Source organism: Bubalus kerabau, chromosome 3 (assembly GCF_029407905.1).
Source record: "Bubalus kerabau isolate K-KA32 ecotype Philippines breed swamp buffalo chromosome 3, PCC_UOA_SB_1v2, whole genome shotgun sequence".
Lineage (NCBI taxonomy): Eukaryota > Metazoa > Chordata > Mammalia > Artiodactyla > Bovidae > Bubalus > Bubalus kerabau.
In genome coordinates, this window is record NC_073626.1 from 25,573,685 (window position 1) to 25,596,534 (window position 22,850).

At 37.5% G+C, this 22,850-nt stretch overlaps 1 protein-coding gene across 1 annotated transcript in view; it reads right to left on the minus strand.

Annotated features, from left to right (window-relative positions):
* Positions 1–1,075: 1,075 nt before the first annotated feature.
* Positions 1,076–22,850, minus strand: part of TSBP1 (testis expressed basic protein 1) — a 66,560-nt gene continuing 44,785 nt past the window's right edge. Inside the window, exons 29-32 of the mRNA XM_055574397.1 lie at positions 21,053–21,073; positions 11,151–11,171; positions 10,357–10,371; positions 1,076–2,895 (exon numbers count right to left, since the gene is read on the minus strand). Coding sequence (XP_055430372.1) covers positions 1,076–2,895; positions 10,357–10,371; positions 11,151–11,171; positions 21,053–21,073 — 1,877 coding nt within the window. The remainder of the gene's footprint in view (positions 2,896–10,356; positions 10,372–11,150; positions 11,172–21,052; positions 21,074–22,850) is intronic.

Below are 22,850 nucleotides of genomic sequence, written 5' to 3' on the forward strand. Positions count from 1 at the left end.
TCCATGGGGTCGCTAAGAGTCGGACACGACTGAGCGACTTCACTTTCACTTTCCACTTTCATGCATTGGAGAAGGAAATGGCAACCCACTCCAGTACTGTTGCCTGGAGAATCCCATGGACGGAGAAGCCTGGTAGACTGCAGTCCATGGGGTCGCAAAGAGTCAGACACGACTGAAGCGACTTAGTAGTAGTAGTAGTCCTTCTCAAACACTCAAAAGGCTTCTAGTTACCTAATGAATAAAGTATAAATTCTGGGTTTATTTTTAAAATCCCTTCAGAATCTTCTTCTAACCCTCCTTTTCAAAATTATACCACCAAATGCTTATGAGCCTGCTGCAACAATAAAATTTCCTACTTCCCCTGTAACATAACATGGCAGTCTTTAATCCCTTTGGTTTTCTTCTACTTGTTCTACTTCACTCAGCATCTCGTCTCTCTTTTGAGATACATCATATACTACTTCATTCTTCCTCATGAGGGTATCCCCTTCATCTTTCATCCAAAGAGGTTGCTAACTTGTATTATATTGTCCACATAAACTTCATTTTGATGCTTAGAGTTTACTTAAAAAAACTGTCACACATATACGTGCTATGTCATTGTATATGCTACAAGCTACTTGATTTGTAGGGACTCATATTTTTCTGTCCACCCCTTATTACTAGAACAGTGCCTTGCAAACAGATCCACCAGGAGGAATTGCTGGTTGATTGATTGGTCAGGCTATCACAAAGATAAAATATTTGTCAAAGGAAATTATTTTAATTTTTAAAATAGAAATGTTTTATTTCAGAAAGTATCCAGTCTTTATTGACTGAGTAAATCTAAGTATCAACTTACAACAGAGGTGGAAGTTGAGGTTTGTGACTGAAGAGGTCTAAAACTGTTGAAACTTCCGAATAGCAGAAACTCTGCAGATGTATAGTTTAAAGGCAATCTACTATGATACAGTTGAGTAGTGGCTAGGATATGACTTGTATTTGGAGGACAGAAGTCATAATAATCAGTTGTCTTATGGGCCTTTTATTTACCACTGCTCTTCCTTTTTGTTGTACTTTACAAGCAAGGAAAGCTTTACTTGGTTTTGCGCCTTTGTGAAGTTTCCACTTTTTTATCCTTGATTGTCAAGTTATTGTTTCCTTGAACTTTGTCCTTTTCTCCATGAACATTCTTGTTTTTGGCATCATTTTCTTCTTTATCTTTCCCTGTATCTCTCTTTTCATTGTCTTGCTTTTCTTTGTCTTCTGAACTCTCCTTTTCTTGGGCTGTTTGTCCATTTGATATTCTGGTCTCACTCTTCTCTACTTGGGACCCCTGCCCTATTGGTATTCTGGTTTCATTCTTCTTTACTTGGGACCCCTGCCCTATTGGTATTCTGGTCTCACTCTTCTTTACTTGGGACCCCTGCCCTATTGGTATTCTGGTCTCATTCTTCCTTACTTGGGACCCCTGCCCTATTGGTATTCTAGTTTCACTCTTCTTTACTTGGGACCCCTGTCCTTTTAGTATTCTGGTCTCACTCTTCTTTACTTGGGACCCCTGCCCTATTGGTATTCTGGTCTCATTCTTCTTTACTTGGGACCCTTGTCCTATTGGTATTCTGGTCTCATTCTTCTTTACTTGGGACCCTTGTCCTATTGGTATTCTAGTTTCACTCTTCTTTACTTGGGACCCCTGCCCTATTGGTATTCTGGTCTCATTCTTTTTCACTTGGGACCCTTGTCCTATTGGTATTCTGGTCTCATTCTTCTTTACTTGGGACCCTTGTCCTATTGGTATTCTGGTCTCATTCTTCTTTACTTGGGACCCTTGTCCTATTGGTATTCTGGTTTCACTCTTCTTTACTTGGGACCCCTGTCCTTTTGGTATTCTGGTTTCACTCTTCTTTACTTTGGGCCCCTGTCCTTTTGGTATCTTGGCTTCACTTTCCTCTGTTTGGGCGTCCTGTCCTTGTGGTATTTCAGCTTTACTTTTCTCTACTTGGGCTTCCTGTCCTTGTGGTACTTTGGCCTCACTCTTTTCTACTTGGGCTTCCTGTCCTATTGGTATTTTGGATTCACTTTTCTCTACTTGGACTTCCTGTCCTTGTGATGCTTTGGTCTCACTCTTTTCCACTTCGACATCCTGTCCTTTTTGTATTTTGGCTTCACTTTCCTCTGCTTGGGCGTCCTGTCCTTGTGGTATTTCAACTTTATGTTCCTCTACTTGGGCTTCCTGTCCTTGTGGAACTTGGGCCTCACTCTTTTCTACTTGGGCTTCCTGTCCTTTTGGTATTTTGGCTTCACTTTTCTCTGCTTGGGCGTCCTGTCCTTGTGGTATTTCAACTTTACGTTCCTCTACTTGGGCTTCCTGTCCTTGTGGAACTTGGGCCTCACTCTTTTCTACTTGGGCTTCCTGTCCTTTTGGTATTTTGGCTTCACTCTCCTCTTTTTGGGCTTCCTGTCCTTTTGGTATTTTGACTTCACTTTTCTTTACTTGGGCTTCCTGTCCTTGTGCTGTTGCGGCCTCATTCTTTTCTACTTTGGCTTCCTGTCCTTGCTGTATTTCAGCCTCACTCTTCTCTACCTGGGCTGCTGCTTCTCTTGGCATTTTCATGTCTCTCACTTTTTCTTGGGATTCCTGTCTTTTCATTATCTCAGCATTACTGTCTTTTACCTTGACTTCCATTTCTATCTTACGTTTCTGCAACTCAACATCTTGGAAATTGCTTAATTCTCTTTTGTGCTCTGCTATCACGACTTCATCAGAATCTGTAAATGAGATTTTTTTCTGTAGTTCTTCCTTGTTTTCTTCTTGGCTACTCTGAAACTTTGTAGTGCTTCCACTTTTTAGAATCTGGGCTTTGGAATCTGATTTTTTTATAAGTTCTCCATCCATGTAACCTGGAAATATAACTGAGCACACAACAAAAGTGCATGATTCAGATATCAAGTATTTTTGTTTTATTCCTACATAAAACTGACAAGTGGAGATAACTTGTGGAGATAAGTTGAGATTTTCCTCAAAATATAAAATGGGGAAACTCTACACATAAAATTATATAAATATCGATAACTTTCCAGACTTCTTTCAATAAATCAAAAGATTAATGGAAGAAAAGGTAAAATGTTTTCAAAATGAACTGGCATTTGTTCAATATATTGTGTCTAATAAATAATATTTGATAGCTAATGGAGGATGTATTCCAAAAAGAAATAGAAGTTAATTTTAGAAAAATTATAGAAAGCAATGATTGTTTCTTAAAATAGAAAGAAGAAATTCAAAATATGCTTTTCCTATTGAATAAAAGCTTATCTCATTAATATGCAAAAGTAATGCTAGTGCTAGCTGATAATTATTTAGTGCTTACCATATACCAGGCAGTAGTGTCCTGAGCACTTTGTATGTATTAACTCATTTAATCCTCACAAAAACCATATAGGGTAGATACTATTACTATCCCTATTTTACAGATTAATAAACTAAGGTACAGAATTTTTAAATGAATGTGAATATGGTCATGAAGTTAGTAGGTGGTGGAGCTTGGATTTGAACCTGAGTAGGAGAAGGCGATGGCACCCCACTCCGGTACTCTTGCCTGGAAAATCCCATGGATGGAGGAGTCTGGTAGGCTGCAGTCCATGGGGTTGCAAAGAGTCAGACACGACTGAGCGACTTCCCTTTCACTTTTCACTTTCATGCATTGGAGAAGGAAATGGCAACCCACTCCAGTGTTCTTGCCTGGAGAATCCCAGGGACGGGGCAGCATGGTGGGCTGCCGTCTATGGGGTTGCACAGAGTTGGACACGACTGAAGCGACTTAGCAGCAGCAGTCAGACTTCAAAGGTCAGTTTTAACCTTTACCCTAGACACCTGCTAATGCATTATGCAAAAATTTCAAGTCCTTTTTTTCATGTATAGGTAAATCAACTCTGTTGTGTCTCAATTTCTGTGTGTTCTATAAACTTGAATTTGTTAGTTTTTGCCTTTTTTTTTTTTTTGATGGTTTGATTCCCTGGATTAAGAAAAAACAGTATCTGTAGTACCAAGGAAAATTGTGTAGGTTCTTGCCATGAAGAAGAGGCATGCTTTGCTTTGAGCAAATCCAATATTTAATATTTAATGGCATAGAAAGAATACTGAATTTAAGACTTAAAAACATCCCCGTTAGCTGGGTTTATTTGGGTAAAACAGTTAATCCCCATAGACTTACTTTTTTCATATTTAGTCTTTTCTGCCCACTTTGTTCAGCTGTTTAAGGATTCTAGACAGTGTTTAAGGAACATGGCCTTTAGAGACAGACTGGTTTAAATCTGACTCCGTACTTGACTAGCTGGGTGATCTTGGGAAAACTTTCTAATCTGTAAAATGAGAACAGGTACTTCACAGAAGTATAAGTAGCTACTTCACAGAAGTATAAGGAGGATTAAATATCAATACTATCTAAGTTAAGCAGTCAGTTCAGTGCATGAAACACAGTATGTAGTGAATAAATGTTAACTATTATTACTTGCACATGAGACAGACACGTGTCTGTCTGTCTCTGTCTCTGATCTATCAAAACTCTCTGTGATCTATCAAGACATTCTTAGTTCCAATCAAATAATTTAGAGAAAGGGTTAATTGCATTACAGAAAGATTTACTACTTAAAATTTAACTTCAGTTTTTAATATAGGAAGCTCTTTGGTACATTTAGGGTTTGATGTTTGAAAAATTAATATATATAAAACTGAATTCTACTAGTTATAAATAAGTGAGATACTTGAATTAGGTAAGAAGGTAACTCTGAATCAAACTGGATATTGTAATTCAGTGTTTTCTGTTTGCTATTTTAAGACTTTGACACCAAGATAAATATAACATCAAGAACCCTGCAGTAATGCTTTTTGAGCCCTTTTGTATATTTTCTTCCCTAGTACTGCTCAGCAAGATATTAATATGGATATTTTATTCTAGAAAAACCCATTTCTAACTTTCTAATGAAAATCAGTGGTAATATATCTTAAGCATTTCTGTATTGAGAAAATCCAGAATATTTTGATTTTGACAGCACTACCAGTGGACACTTTGTTTGGGGGTGTGGTGTGGTAAAGAGCATGCTTTTCTACTGAACCTTCTAATCTAAAATACCTCTTAGTTACTTCTAACAGTATCTTCATACCCTTGGTTATTTTAATATCTTTGCTATATATTTTCTATTTAAAGTTAATTAACAGAAATAGATTTTCTAGGATTTATTTTTTAGAAAACTAGTTATCCCATAAAGTGAAATTTACCCCTATTTCAACTTTGAATTGCAGAAGTAAGCCACAGATCATTCTTTCATCAAATTCTAAGTTTGTCTCTCCCTTCTCCTAGATTTCTAGATGATACTTAAATCTTTTCTTTCCCTTGAACCACATAATCTCCGTATTGTAAAAATTTGTAAGCCCTGGTTGAAAGTCCATTTATTGCAGGCAATAGCCTATACAACAAAATTATAGTATAATCAAAAGACTTAATTAAAATTTTAGTGATCATTGTATTCAAGCTGATTAAAAACTTTAAATTGGGTTAATTTTTGCTAAAGCTAAGTGATATCATGAAACAACTGTCACATTAATAATTCTAATTCTGTGATAGTTAAATAAGGTAGAAAATAGATCATGGCTTTGTTGGATGTTAATCTTATTAGGTTTTTAATTTGGTGATTGTTAGAGCACAATCAGATGTAGACTCTAAAAGATCTTTAAGTATTGGAGAGATGAATCATAGTTCTCAGGCTTCGGGTTAAGTTTTGAAAGATCATACACTTATTAGTTGAAAGTGGAGGTGAGAAAATAAACTCAGCTTGAGAGGATGATGAAGTTTGATGGGCTGATCTGTCTTAAATCTTTGTTTGAACTATGAATTAAATTTTAACTTCTTTGCACTGAAAATATCAACTGGGAAGAATATGTGTGAAATATTGTCAATAAGAACATATCTTTCTTTTTAATGGCTGAGTAATACTCCATTGTGTATATGTACCCCAGCTTTCTTATCCATTCATCTGCTGATGGACATCTAGGTTGCTTCCATGTCCTGGCTATTATAAACAGTGCTGCGATGAACATTGGGGTACATGTGTCTCTTTCCCTTCTGGTTTCCTCAGTGTGTATGCCCAGCAGTGGGATTGCTGGATCATAAGGCAGGTCTATTTCCAGTTTTTTAAGGAATCTCCACACTGTTCTCCATAGTGGCTGTACTAGTTTGCATTCCCACCAACAGTGGAAGAGGGGTCCCTTTTCTCCACACCCTCTCCAGCATTTATTACTTGTAGACTTTTGGATTGCAGCCATTCTGACTGGTGTGAAATGGTACCTCATAGTGGTTTTGATTTGCATTTCTCTGATAATGAGTGATGTTGAGCATCTTTTCATGTGTTTGTTAGCCATCTGTATGTCTTCTTTGGAGAAATGTCTATTTAGTTCTTTGGCCCATTTTTTGACTGGGTCATTTATTTTTCTGGAGTTGAGCTGTAGGAGTTGCTTGTATATTCTCGAGATTAGTTGTTTGTCAGTTGCTTCATTTGCTATTATCTTCTCCCATTCTGAAGGCTGTCTTTTCACCTTGCTAATAGTTTCCTTTGATGTGCAGAAGCTTTTAAGGTTAATTAGGTCCCATTTGTTTATTTTTGCTTTTATTTCCAATATTCTGGGAGGTGGGTCATAGAGGATCCTGCTGTGATGTATGTCAGAGAGTGTTTTGCCTATGTTCTCCTCTAGGAGTTTTATAGTTTCTGGTCTTATGTTTAGATCTTTGATCCATTTTGAGTTTATTTTTGTGTATGGTGTTAGAAAGTGTTCTAGTTTCATTCTTTTACAAGTGGTTGACCAGTTTTGCCAGCACCACTTGTTAAAGAGATTGTCTTTAATCCATTGTATATTCTTGCCTCCTTTGTCAAAGATAAGGTGTCCATATGTGCGTGGATTTATCTCTGGGCTTTCTATTTTGTTCCATTGATGTATATTTCTGTCTTTGTGCCAGTACCATACTGTCTTGATAACTGTGGCTTTGTAGTAGAGCCTGAAGTCAGGTAGGTTGATTCCTCCAGTTCCATTCTTCTTTCTCAAGATCGCTTTGGCTATTCGAGGTTTTTTGTATTTCCATACAAATTGTGAAATTATTTGTTCTAGCTCTGTGAAGAATACTGTTGGTAGCTTGATAGGGATTGCATTGAATCTATAGATTGCTTTGGGTAGTATACTCATTTTCACTATATTGATTCTTCCAATCCATGAACATGGTATATTTCTCCATCTGTTAGTGTCCTCTTTGATTTCTTTCACCAGTGTTTTATAGTTTTCTATTATAGGTCTTTAGTTTCTTTAGGTAGATATATTCCTAAGTATTTTATTCTTTCCGTTGCAATGGTGAATGGAATTGTTTCCTTAATTTCTCTTTCTGTTTTCTCATTATTAGTGTATAGGAATGCAAGGGATTTCTGTGTGTTGATTTTATATCCTGCAACTTTACTATAGTCATTGATTAGTTCTAGTAATTTTCTGGTGGAGTCTTTAGGGTTTTCTATGTAGAGGATCATGTCATCTGCAATCAGTGAGAGCTTTACTTCTTCTTTTCCAATTTGGATTCCTTTTATTTCTTTTTCTGCTCTGATTGCTGTGGCCAAAACTTCCAAAACTATGTTGAATAGTAATGGTGAAAGTGGGCACCCTTGTCTTGTTCCTGACTTTAGAGGAAATGCTTTCAATTTTTCACCATTGAGGATAATGTTTGCTGTGGGTTTGTCATATATAGCTTTTATTATGTTGAGGTATGTTCCTTCTATTCCTGCTTTCTGGAGAGTTTTGATCATAAATGGATGTTGAATTTTGTCCAAGGCTTTCTCTGCATCTATTGAGATAATCATATGGTTTTTATTTTTCAATTTGTTAATGTGGTGTATTACATTGATTGATTTGCGGATATTGAAGAATCCTTGCATCCCTGGGATTAAGCTGGCAATTAATAAATATTCATTAAAAATGAATCCCCCTGCAATCCCTTCCCATAGCCCACTTTTCTTTTTGTTAGGAAAACATACACAGTATTATCACCTTCCCCATGTGGGGAGGGCATTTGAGAGCTACAGACACCTCAGGACTAGTCTGAATGTATGTTTCTTGTCCTGTGAATCAAAAGAAAATAATTGTCCCTTTCAATTTTGCCTCCTTCCCCCACCCACAAACCCACCCTCCTTCTAAGTGTGAACTGAGAAAGAACAGTAAGCCTTAAATATGATTAAATATAAAGACATATTTTATGTTTACCAGTGGTTAGAAAGGTTTGAGAAACTTGAAATGTATCTCATGACGTTTAAATATTGTTTCTTATGGTGACATTTTTCATAGTTTTAAGTTATTGTTCTGTTTTGTTTTATAAGATTTCATTGAAGAATTGAGCTCTTAATTAAATAATGCTGAAATAGACAAATCTGAATTTAAAAAAGTTAAAAGCTTAATCGATTTAAATGAGTTGTCTTCTATTTTTAAAAGGATTCTTTACACATTTAATTACATAGCTTTTCTAGTAGGTATATGTTTGCGTTTAAAAATATATGATTTGTAGATAAGGTTTCAGGTCTAATTACAAAAAAGGCATTGGCGGTTCAGTATAGGAGGCGATGTGTTGATGTGGAAAAGGTGTGTACTTCAGAGACAAGAAATCCTGGTTTTAGGTCCTGACATTGCCGTTTACAAATTCTTTTAACTTGGGCATGTCTGAACCATTTTCCTGATCTGTAAAGTGGGGGATAATAATAGTTTCCAGGCAGGGTTATAGTAGAAATAAGACATAATGTTTTTGAAAATGCCTAGCACACGCATGCATGCATGCTAAGTCAGTTCAGTCATGTCCGAATCTGTGTGACCCTGTATGGACTATATGGATTGCAGCCCGTCAGGCTCCCCTGTCCATGGATTCTCCAGGCAAGAATACTGGAGTGGGTTTCCATTTCCCTCTCTAGTGCCTAGCACAGTGCACAGTATATAAGAGGTGCTCAATACCTACTATATCTCTCAAAGGTAAAGTTATTTAGAAGGCAACAGGAAGTACATAAAATTTTGTTTTTAAGTAGTTTTCTTTTTCTTATCAATGTGATTCAGCTGAACTTCACTTATAACTAAAATAGAGTTCTAAATTACCAGCAAAGAGCTAACAGAATTCATAAATCAGTCTTTCATTGTATTTTCCTGGGAGTCAGTAAGGAGATTCCTTTTAGATGGCCAGATACTATAGTACCCTTTTATTTTATTTTTTTTAAATTTTATTTTATTTTTAGACTTTACATAACTGTATTAGTTTTGCCAAATATCAAAATGAATCCGCCACAGGTATACATGTGTTCCCCATCCCCCTTTTCTTTTTTTTTTTAATTTAATTTTATTTTTAAACTTTACATAGCTGTATTAATTTTGCCAAATATCAAAATGAATCTGCCACAGGTATACATGTGTTCCCCATCCTGAACTCTCCTCCCTCCTCCCTCCCCATACCATCCCTCTGGGTCGTCCCAGTGCACCAGCCCCAAGCATCCAGTTATAGTACCCTTTTAAAAATCTTAAATTTTTTTTTTCTATTTTCTTAGTCCATTATTTTTTTATTTGAAATAAGAGCTAGAGGGCAGATAAAATAGTCTGTCTTGGCTTTAGGAACATAGTATAAAAAATGCTAAAGTATTGTTTCAAAAATTGGTGTCATATATCTATGACATATGTTGAAGAAGACTCTTGAGAGTTCCTTGGACTGCAAGGAGATCAAACCAGTCAGTCCTAAAGGAAATCAATCCTGAATATTCATTGGAAGGACTGATGCTTAAACTGAAGCTTCAATAACTTTGGCCACCTGATGAGAAGAGCTGATTCATTAGAAAAGACCCTAATGCTGGGAAAGATTGAAGACATCAGGAGAAGGGGATGGCAGAGGATGAGATAGTTGGATGGCATCACTGACTCAATGGACATGAGTTTGAGCAAGCTCCAGGCATTGGTGATGGACTGGGAAGCCTGGCATGCTGCAGTCCATGGGGTTGCAAATAGTCAGACATGACTGAGCAACTGAACTGTACTGATATATGACATAAAGCAAAATTTGTCTCCAGTGTGTTTTCCAGTGGTATTGATGAATAGCAATACCTACAACTTAGTAATCTATCATACCCTTTTGTGTAAACTTGATCTCCTCTACAGCAACCTCTCCAAAAATAGTTGCTGAAAGTGTTGGAAAATTCTGGAGAATAGGGACATTTAAAATGACCTTGGAAGCACAAGACTATTTGGGGAGTAAAAACAATCAGGTCAGACAATAACTATAAATAATGTAAAATATCAAAGTTGTGAATAGATAATGAACTTACCCATAGGAGATAGTGCTAAAAATGAAACACAAAAGGAAGTCAGTGGGAATTTTATAACTCAAGAAGAACCCAATTCTCAATGATACCCTTTGTTGGTTGTTGTTCAGTCCTAAGTCATGTCCGACTGTTTGTGACCCCATGGACATTAGCATGCCAGGCTTCTCTGTCCTTCACTATCTTTGTTGGTGAGTTCAGAAATAGGACTTCCAGGGAGTAAAAAGCCCTCTGTTTCATACTCAGGAATCCTGGTGGCCAAAACTCCATATGTTACTCCATAGAGAAGTAACATTAGAAAGCCATTTAGTGGATTTGAATCTGTGGGTAAGTAATCTACCAAAATTCAAACAATTTCCCACCCTTCATTATTCTCTTACAAGTCAGATTTTTACCCACTTTACTTCAGTTTGAAAAATATGTATCATTAGTCAGTTATCAAAATCACCATCTTTTTCTGACATCTCTCATTATGTCAATCCTAGGTTTTTTTTTTTTTTTAGTAAAAATTATCTATTGCCAGATTTCAGCACGAAGAAAACAGACTCTTTTGTGACAGACTAGCTGGGAATATACACTGCCAATAATGTTTGGTAGTAAATAATCAGAACCAACTATAAGACCATTATATTTGGTGACAAAGAAAAAATAGAGAAAAGGAAATAAAAGTAAGAGAAAATCACTTATTTAAGAAATACTGATTAAGGTAGAAGAACTTGGAATACAAAAATATCTGGGAACAAAAACTCAAAGTATCTAGACACAGAAATGGGTAAGGAAAGGAAATGATCCAAACTTACTGACTTTTCCAGAACTGTCCACTGAAAGAGACAAAGATAAACACAGCAGTAGGTATTGGGTTTCCCTTCTTCAACCCTCAATCCTCTGCACTGGTTGCAATCTGTGTCATGAACAATTAAGTTCTTTGAATTTAATTTAAATTTAATTCAAATTAAGTTTATTTGAATATGGAGAACCTTCTTTTCCCTTCCCCCTTCTCTTGGTCTGTTGTGATTAGCTACTTTATTTAAAGATGTTTTAATGAATATATATAATTGACATACATTATACAAATTTGAAATATACATGTTAATTTGATGTATTTTATATATTGTAATATGACAGTCTTGGCAGGATCATTAGCAACTCTATCACATGACATAATGATCCTTTCTTTTTAGTGGTTGGAATTCTTATGTTGTAGTCTCTTAGCAAGTTTGACAGTTATAGTTTTGTTGTCTATATTCACTATACTGTGTATCAGATCTCCAGATCTTATTTACTACTTGTTGCAAGTTTGTATCCTTAAGCATCTCTCTATACCCGCACCCCCAATTCCCTGGTAACCACCATTTTACTTCTGTTTTTTACTAGTTTGACTTTTTTAGATTCCACATATAGAGTACATGTAGTACTTTACTTCCTCTGTCTCTCACTTATCCACTTAGCATAATATACTCATGGTCCATCCATATTGTTGCAAATGGTGATATGTGCTTTCTCATGACTGTGAATAATATTTCATTGTATACATACAGTCATCCCTCAGTATCTGTGGGAGATATTTTATTCTCTGCACCCCCTGCCTAAATCCATGGAGCTCATGTTTCTTATTATAAAATGGTGTCATATTTGCATATAACCTATGAACATCCTCCTGTATACTTAAATCCTCTCTAGATTTATTATAGTACCTAACACAGTGTAAATGCTGTGTAAGTAGTTGTTTGCATGTGGCTAATTCAAGTTTTGCTTTTTGGAAGTTTCTGGCATTTTTATTCACAAATGTTTTCTATACATGGTTGGTTGAATACATAGATGCTGCACCCATGAATACAGAGGAATGATTGTATGCCACATCTTCTTTATTCATTCATCCATTGATGGGCACTTGGGTTGTTTCCATATCTTGGCTATTGTGAATATGATGCAATAAACATTGGAATACATATATCTCATTGATATCCTGTCTCATTTTCTTTGGGTATATAGCAGAAGAGGCATTGCTGGATAATTTGGTAGATCCTCTTTTAATTTTTTGAGGAATCTCTTTATTGTTTTCCATAGTGATTGAACTAATTTACATTCCCATCAACAGTACACAAGGTTTCCCTTCTCTCTGCATCCTTGTTACACTTGTTATCTCACACTCTTGGGTATAGCCATTCTACCTGCTGTGAGGTGATATGCCATTTGCTGAAGAGACTATCTTTTTCCCATTGGATGTGCTTGGCTTCCTTGTTGAATATTAATTGATTGTGTATGTGAAGGTTTAATTCTGAGCTATTTGGTTACATCGATTTATTTTTATGCCAGTACCATACTGTTTTAATTACTATAGTTTTGTAATATAGTTTGAGATCAGGAAATGTGACATATCTAGTTTTGTTTTTTTCCCATCAGGATTTGAGTTCTTTGTGGTTCCATACAAATTTTAAGACTTTTTTTTCTTCTATTTTTGTGTTGAATATGAAGAACACCATTTTAATGGGGATTGTTTTGAAACCTATAGATGGCTTTGGGTATTGTGAACATTTTAACAGTATTAAGTCTTCTGATCCATGAACATTGGATGGCTTTCCATTGTTTCTTCTTTGATTTCTTTTAGCAAAGTGTTAATAGTTTCTGTTGTACAGTGATTTCCCTTCCTTTGTTAAATTTGTTCCTAGATATCTTATTGGTTTTGATGTTACTGTGAATGGGAAAGTTGTCTTTATTACTTTTTTAGTTGTTTCATTATTAATGTGTAGAAGTGCAATTGATTCCCAAATATTGGTTTTGTATTGGAAAAGTGAAAGGGAAAGTGAAGTCGCTCAGTCATGTCTGACTCTTTGCAACCCCATGGACTGTAGCGTACCAGGCTGCTCTGTCCATGGGATTTTCCAGGCAAGAATAATGGAGTGGGTTGCCATTTCCTTCTCCAGAGGATCTTCCCAACCCAGGGATTGAACCTGGGTCTCCCACATGTAGGCAGACGCTTTACTGTCTGAACCACCAGGGGAGCCTTTGTGTTGGAAGCCTTACTGAAATTGTTGACTAGTTCCAAAAGTTTTTTGGTTGCATCTTTGATATTTTCTATATATAAAATCATACCAGCTATAAATAGTGACAGTTTTACTTCTTTCCTGATTTGGATTTCTTCTATTTCTTTTTGTCCTATCCTATGATCTGTACTAAAAAGCCTCTTGATGAAAGTGAAAGAGGAGAGTGAAAAAGTTGGCTTAAAGCTCAACATTCAGAAAACTAAGATCATGGCATCTGGTCCCATCACTTCATGGGAAATAGATGGGGAAACAGTGGAAACAGTGTCAGACTTTATTTTGGGGGACTCCAAAATCACTGCAGATGGTGATTGCAGCCATGGAATTAGGATGCTTACTCCTTGGAAGGAAAGTTATGACCAACCTAGATAGCATATTGAAAAGCAGAGACATTACTTTGCCAACAAAGGTCCATCTATTCAAGGCTATGGTTTTTCCAGTGGTCATGTATGGATGTGAGAGTTGGACTGTGAAGAAAGCTGAGCGCCAAAGAATTGATGCTTTTGAACTGTGGTGCTGGAGAAGACTCTTGAGAGTCCCTTGGACTGCAAGGAGATCCAACCAGTCCATCCTAAAGGAGACCAGTCCTAGGTGTTCATTGGAAAGACTGATGCTGAGGCTGAAACTCCAATACTTTGGCCACCTCATGTGAAGAGTTGACTCATTGGAAAAGACTCTGATGCTAAGAGGGATTGGGGGCAGGAGGAGAAGGGGACGACAGAGGATGAGATGGCTGGATGGCATCACCGACTCGATGCACATGAGTTTGGGTGAACTCTGTGAGTTGGTGATGGACAGGAAGGCCTGGCGTGCTGCGATTCATGGAATTGCAAAGAGTCAGACACGACTGAGCGACTGAACTGAACTGTACTGATGATCTGTCCCTGAGAGAGTTCCAATTTCACTTGAGAAGAATGTGTATTTTGTTGCTGTTGGATGGAATGTTCTATATATGTCTGTTAAGTTCATTTGGTCTAGCTTATAGTTAAATTCCAGCACTTCTCCGTTGATTTTCTCTCTGGATGATCTATCTATTGCTGATAGTGGGATCTTGAAGTCTCCTGCTGTTATTGTATTGTTATCTCTTTCTCCCTTCAATATTATAACTGACAATATATTTAGGTGCACCAATGTTGGGTGGATATATATTTACAATGGTTATATTTTCTTGATGTAGTGACCCTTTCCTTATTATGTAATGACTTTGTTTGTATCTTATTACTGTTTCTGGCTTAAAGTTTATTTTGTCTCAGGTAAGTATGTCCAAGCCAGGCTTCAACAGTACATGAACTGTGAACTTCTAGATGTTCAAGCTGGATTTAGAAAAGGCAGAGGAACCAGAGATCAAATTGCCAACATCTGTTGGATCATCGAAAAAGCACGAGAGTTCCAGAAAAACATCTACTTTTTCTTTATTGACTATGCCAAAGCCTTTGACTGTGTGGATCACAGTAAACTGTGTAAAATTCTTAAAAAGATGGGAATACCAGACCACCTGACCTGCCTCCTGAGAAATCTGTATGCAGGTCAAGAAGCAACGGTTAGAACTGGACATGGAACAACAGACTGCTTCCAAATAGGGAAAGGAATACGTCAAGACTGTATATTGTCACCCTGCTTATTTAGCTTATATGCAGAGTACATCATGAGAAATGCTGGACTGGATGAAGCACAAGCTGGAGTCAAGATTGTCGGGAGAAATATCAATAACCTCAGATATGCAGATGATACCACCCTTATGGCAGAAAGCGAAGAAGAACTAAAGAGCCTCTTGATGAAAGTGAGAGAGGAGAGTGAAAAAGTTGGCATAAAACTCAACATTCAGAAAACTAAGATCGTGGCATCTGGTCCCATCACTTCACGGGGAAATAGATGGGGAAACAGTGGGAACAGTGGCAGACTTTATATCTTTAGGCTCCAAAATCACTGCAGATGGTGACTGCATCCATGAAATTAAAAGATGTTTACTCCTTGGAAGAAAAGTTATGACCAACCTAGACAGCTTATTAAAAAGCAGAGATATTGCTTTTCCAATAAAGGTCCATCTAGTCAAAGTTATGGGTTTTCCAGTAGTCATGTATGGATATGAGAGTTGGGCTATAAAGAAAGCTGCTGCTGCTGCTAAGTCACTTCAGACTCTGTGTGACCCCGTAGATGGCAGCCCACCAGGCTGCTCCATCCCTGAGATTCTCCAGGCAAGAACACTGGAGTGGGCTGCCATTTCTTTCTCCAATGCATGAAAGTGAAAAGTAAAAGTGAAGTTGCTCAGTCGTGTCTGACTCTTTGCGACCCCATGGACTGCAGCCTACCAGGCTCCTCCGTCCATGGGATTTTCCAGGCAAGAATACTGGAGCGGGTTGCCATTTCCTTCTCCAAAGAAAGCTGAGTGCTGAAGAATTAATGCTTATGAATTGTGGTGTTGGAGAAGAGTCTTGAGAGTCCTTTGGACTGCAAGGAGATCCAACCAGTCCATCCTAAAGGAAATCAGTTCTGAATATTCATTGGAAGGACTGATGTTGAAGCTGAACCTCCAATACTTTGTCTACCTGATGTGAAGAACTGAATCAGTAAAGACCCTGATGCTGGGAGAGATTGAAGGTGGGAGGAGAAGGTAATGACAGAGGATGAGATAGTTGGATGGCATCACCGACTCAATGGACATGAGTTTGAGTAAACTCTGGGAGTTGGTTATGGACTGGGAAGCCTGGTGGGCTGCAGTCCACGGGGTTGCAAAGAGTTGGACATGACTGAGCGACTGAACTGGACTGAACTGAAGTATATCTACCTCTGCTTTGTTTTTGTTTCCACTTACATGAAGTATATTATTCTGTCCCTTCACTTCACACATGCCTCTGTGTGTTTAGAGCTGAAATAATTCTCCTATGGGCAGAATATGGTTGGATCTTGTTTTTGAATCCATTTAATGTTTATGTCGGAGAAGGCAATGGCAACCCACTCCAGTACTCTTGCCTGGAAAATACCATGGGGTCGCTAGGAGTCGGACGCGACTTCGGTTTCACTTTTCACTTTGGAGAAGGCAATGGCAACCCACTCCAGTGTTCTTGCCTGAGAATCCCAGGGACGGGGAGCCTGGTGGGCTGCTGTTTATGAGGTCGCACAGAGTCAGATACGACTGAAGTGACTTAGCAGCAGTAGCAGCAGCATGGTACCATCAAGATCTCTAGTAGAATAGAGTGCTATAGTAGGACAGCAGATTCCTCAATGTGTTGTAAGAATCTGGTACTTCCTGCTACCTTAATGACTCACTGTGACTCAAGTTACTGTCATTCCCCTAACTGATCTTTCACCCCTGTCTGCCAGTCAACTTTCCAATATAGTAGCTACAGGTATCCTTTTAAAGTTTCAGTCAGATCGGATCACCCTAGTTAAGATCTACCAATGATTCCTCATCTTGTTTAAGCCAAACTCATTACAGTGCCTTTCCAAGGAAGGCCTTAGAACATCTATCCCCTCATAGCTCTCTGATAGCTTCTCTTTATCTCTTTATGCTCCAGCTGCATGTGATTTCCTGTTTTTCTTCAAAGAGTTCAGAAATGTTTCTATCACAGAGTGGTTTGCTCATTGTCCTCTCTGCCTGAGATACTGCCCTTTAGATATCTGCCTGGCTAATTCTCTCACCTCTTTCATGCTCTATTTCGTAGTTCTATCAGTTGCTGAGAATGAGGTTTTGAATTTCCCAGCTGTAATTGTGAGTTTTATTGTTTCTCTTCTCATTCCTATTAGTTTTCTTTTCCGTATTTTTTAAAGCTCTGTTTGGTGCATACATATTTGGGATTTCTATGTCTTCTCGGTGTTTTGATTTTTTTCTTATCTTAATGTCATGTCCTTCATTGTTTCTGGTAAGTTTTGCTTTGAGGTCTACTTTTTGTGATATTAATTTACCCACTCTTGCTTTAAAAATTGATACTTTCATAGTATAGATTTTATATTCTTTTACTTTTCTTATAATTTCATAGTTGGATCATTAAAAATACACTATGCTAATTTTTAGTAAGCATTTTTAAGAGCAGTTTTAAGTTCACAGCAATTTTAAGAAGAAAATATGATTTCCCATATTCCTTCTACTGCTACAGACGCACAACCTTCTGTATTATCAATATCCCCCACCAGAGTGGTACATTTGTTAAACTGACATAGATTGACATATCATACTCATCCAAAGTCTGTAGTTTACATTATGATTCACTTTTTTTTTAATCTTTGTCTGATTTATTTCACTTAGCATAATAGCCTCTAGATCCATCCATGTCACAAATGGCAATATTTCATTTTTATGGTTGAGTAGGATTTCAGCCATGAAATTAAAAGACGCTTATTCCTTGGGAGGAAAGTTATGACCAACCTAAACAGCATAATTAAAAGCAGAGACATTACTTTGCCCACAAAGGTCCGCCTAGTCAAGACTATGGTTTTTCCAGTAGTCATGTATGGATGTGAGAGTTGGACTATAAAGAAAGCTGAGCACCGAAGAATTGCTGCTTTTGAACTGTGGTGTTGGGGAAGACTCTTGAGAGTCCCTTGGACTGCAAAGAGATCCAGCCAGTCCATCCTAAAGGAGATCAGTCCTGGGTGTTCATTGGAAGGACTGATGTTGAAGCTGAACCTCCAATACTTTGGCCACCTCATGCGAAGAACTGACTCATTTGAAAAGACCCTGATGCTGGGAAAGATTGAGGGCAGGAGGAGAAGGGGATGACAGAGGATGAGATGGTTGGATGGCATCACCAACTCAATGGACATGAATTTGAGCAAACTCTTGGAGTTGGTGATGGACAGGGAGGCTTGGTGTGGTACAGTCCATGGGGTCACAAAGAGCTGGACATGATCGAGCAACTGAACTGAACTGAATATTCCATTATATATATGTATATATATCTTAAAAAATAATTTATTTCAATTGGAGGCTAATTACATTACAATATTAAACTGGTTTTTGCCATACATCTACATGAATCAGCCATGGGTGTACATGTGTCCCCCATCCTGAGCCCCCTTCCCACCTCCCTCCCCATACCATCCCTCAGGGTTGTTCCAATGCACCGGCTTTGAGTGTTCTGTTTCATGCATATGATTCACTTTTGGTGTGATATATTCTATGGGTTTGGGGAAATGTTCAGTGACATGTATAGCATTATATTATCGTACATAGTATTTCACTGCACTCAAAATTATCATGCTCCACCTACTCATGTTTCCTTACACCTTTCCCCACTCCACACCTCACTCCTGGAAATGACTGATATTTTTACTGTCTCCATAATTTTGTCTTTCAAGAATGTCATATAGTTGGGATCATACAGTATATGATCATACAGTATACTTCCCTTGTGGCTCAGACAGTAAAAGCATCTGCCTACAATGTGGGAGACCCGGGTTCGATCCTTGGAGTTGGGAAGATTCCCTGGAGAAGGAAATGGCAACCCACTCCAGTATTCTTGCCTGGAAAATCCCATGGACAGAGGAGCCTGGCAGGTTATACAGTCCATGGAGTTGCAAAGAGTCAAACATGACTGAGTGACTTCACTTCACTATACAGTATATAGCTTTTTCAGATTGGCTTCTTTTATTTAGTAATATGCATTTAAGTTTCCTCTCTGTCTCTTCATGATTTTATAGCTCATTTCTTTTTAGTGTTGAATGATATTCCATTGCCTGGATGTACCACAGTTTGAAGAACATCTTGTTTGCTTCCAAGTTTTGATGATTACAAATGAAGCTGCTATGAAAATCTGTGTGCAGGTTTTAGTCTAGACATACGTTTTGAATCCCTTGAGTATATACCAAGGAGCATGATTGCCAAATTGTATGTTGAGAGTATGTTTAGACTTATAAGAAACAGCCAAATTGTCTTCCAAAATGGCTATACCATTTTGCATTTCCTTCAGCAAAGTTGCTTCATATCTGTGTCAGCATTTGGTATTGTCAGTATTCTGATTTTTGACCATTTTAAATAGGCATGCAGCGGTATCTAATTTTTAATTCGCATTCCTTGGTGACATATGATGTTGAACATCTTTTAAAATGTTTATTTGCCATCCATATATCTTCTTTGGTGAGGTATCTGTTAAGGTCTTTAGCTCATTTTTTAACTGGTTTTCTTATTATTGAATTTTAAGAGTTCTTTGTATGTTTTAGATTACAGTGTCTTTGCAAATATGTTTTGTCAGTCCATAGCATATTTTATAATTCTCTTGATAGTGCCTTTGCAGAGGAGAAAACTTTAAAGAAGTCAGCTTATCAATTATTTCTCTTATAAATTCTGCTCTTAGTTTTTTATCTAGAAAGTTATTGCCTTTCCCAACATCATCTAGATTTACTCCTATGCTATCTCCAAGGAGTGTTAAAATTTTGGGTTTTATATTTAGGGATGTGATCCATTTTGAGTTAAGTAAGATCTGGGTCAAGGTTCAGTTTTTGCAAGTGTATGTGCAGGTATTGCAACACCATTTGTTGAAGTTTATCTTTGCTCCATCATACTGTCTTTGGTCCCTTGTCAAAGATTAGTTGACTCTATATATACAAGTAGGGCTATTTCTAGGCTGTCTATTCTGTTCTACTGATCTATTTGTTATTTTTGTCACCAATACCACACTGTCTGGATTACTATAGCTTTATATATAAGTCTTTAAGTTGGGTAATGTTGATCCTCCAATTTTGTTCTTCTCTTTCAATATATTGTATTGGCTTTTCTGTCTTTTGCTACTTCATATACACTTTAGAATCAGTTTTTCAGCATTTACAAAATATCTTCCTAGTATTTTGATTGAAACTGCATTGAATCTATAGATTACTTTGAGAAGAACCGACTTGTTCTAGTTATGAACATGGACTATCTTTCCATTTACTTAGTTATTTGATTTCATTCATCAGAGTTTTGTAATTTTTGTTTTTCAGTTGATCCATTCAGACCAACTCTTTTTGGAAAATGGAGACGTATTCATTTTTTAAAAGTTTGCCTGAGTATTACATAAGTTCCTATTCTGTTCTTTCAAGGAGGGAGCATCAGAAAAGGCTTGTAGAACAGTGCTCCTAACGTTTAGTCTCTGAGCAGCAGTGGTGGTTCAGGTTTAGAGATGAAGGAGGGGACAAAGATCAACTTTTCTTTCTATATTCAACTTATTTTTCATTTGTTGTTCTTTGTTTACATTTGTGCATCTGTCCTTCCTTATACTCTCAGTTTACTCATATTTTCTAATTTTATTTTTCCACCTTTCATCTTTTGGAATTTTGTTTTGTGACCCCATATTTCAGATTAAAATATAAATTTGTTATTATGTTATATCCATGGTCTTTCTGGTGATCTGACTTCAGCGTATTTTGCCAGCATTGTTTCCCTTGGTTTCTATTCTGTAACTTAATTCTCTAATCAAAGGAACATTTTTTTTTTCTTTATCCTTGACATATGGTTTCCTATTTCTGTAGGCCTTTAATTTATAGCCCTCCTCCCTAAAACCTCCCAAACCTAACAACCCCCCAAACTATTTATTACCCAAAGTAATACTAAAAAGTGTGGAAGAAAAGTGGTGGAAAATAGTCCCTCAGGGTTCAGACTGCTCAGATGTTAAAAGTATCAGGGCAAATAAAGGAACACAGGTATTACAGATGGCCAGAAGAAACTGAGAAAGACGATTAGAACTTACCAGCTGCCACTGGACCAATTACTAAAAAAGAAAAATAAAACAAGTTATTATTTAAAAAAATTATGTACTTGGTTCCCATTGAAAACCCCATTAGGAACATCAGAAAAGGGACTTTGGGGAAACATTACATCTTATATCAATATTCTATTTGTATTAATTCAATTTTAACTACACTTGAATAGCCTAAATATCGAGATCATTTTTTTTTTGTTGTTGTTATTGTTCAGTTGCTAAGTCGTGTCTCTGTTACCCCATGTCAAACTCATGTCCATTGAGTTGGTGATGCCATCCAACCATCTCAACCTCTGTTGTCCCCTTCTCCTCCCAGTGGCCAAAGTATTGGAGTTTTAACTTTAGTATCAGTCCTTCCAGTAAATATTCCAGGTTGATTTCATTTAGGAAGGCCTGTTTAATGGATTATATGAGTGAAATTCACTTTTCTGATGAAATAATTTTTGTTTTTAAGATTCTTAACTAGGGCAAGAGTCACAACCTTTTAGGAGAATGATCACCAGTTCAAGATTACTATTTTAAGTTTCTCTTCTTTTTTTCTGTCTTTCAATATTCTCTCTCCATTTCAAACCTCTAACCACCATGTCAGCTCTCATGTTCCTTTTGCAGTAGAGAATGTTTATTTGTAATTGTCAATTAAAAAGCTTTTGTCATAATTTTTTAAATTTTTTTTCTTTCTGATAACCTCTGGGTTTTAACCAGAAATTTAAAATATGGTTTAATAAGTAGCATGTGTGAAACATGTAACCATTTTAGATTAAACTTCTTACTTGCATATCTTTCAAGGGTATCAGTTCAGTTCAGTCAGTTCAGTCGCTCAGTCGTGTCCGACTCTTTGCAACCCCATGAATCGCAGCACACCAGGCCTCCCTGTCCATCACCAACTCCCAGAGTTCACTCAAACTCATGTCCATCGAGTCAGTGATGCCATCCAGCCATCTCATCCTCTGTCGTCCCCTCCTCTTCCTGCCCCCAAGCCCTCCCAGCATCTTCACATGAGGTGGCCAAAGTATTGGAGTTTCAGCTTTAGCATCAGTCCTTCCAAAGAACACCCAGGACTGATCTCCTTTAGAATGGACTGGTTGGATCTCCTTGCAGTCCAAGGGACTCTCAAGAGTCTTCTCCAACACCACAGTTCAAAAGCATCAATTCTTCGGTGCTCAGCTTTCTTCACAGTCCAACTCTTACATCCATACATGACCACTTGAAAAACCATAGCCTTGACTAGATGGACCTTTGTTGGCAAAGTAATGTCTCTGCTTTTTAATATGCTGTCTAGGTTGGTCATAACTTTCCTTCCAAGGAGTAAGCGTCTTTTAATTTCATGGCTGCAGTCACCATTTGCAGTGATTTTGGAGCCCCCCAAAAATAAAGTCTGACACTGTTTCCACTGTTTCCCCATCTATTTCCCATGAAGTGATGGGACCAGATGCCATGGTCTTCGTTTTCTGAATGTTGAGCTTTAAGCCAACTTTTTCACTCTCCTCTTTCACTTTCATCAAGAGGCTTTTTAGTTCCTCTTCACTTTCTGCCATAAGGGTGGTGTCATCTGCATATTGAGGTTATTGATATTTCTCCTGGCAATCTTGATTTCAGCTTGTGCTTCTTCCAGCCCAGCGTTTCTCATTATGTACTCTGAATATAATAAGTTAAATAAGCAGGGTGACAATATACAGCCTTGACGTACTCCTTTTCCTACTTGGAACCAGTCTGTTGTTCCATGTCCAGTTCTAACTGTTGCTTCCTGACCTGCATACAGGTTTCTCAAGAGGCAGGTCAGGTGGTC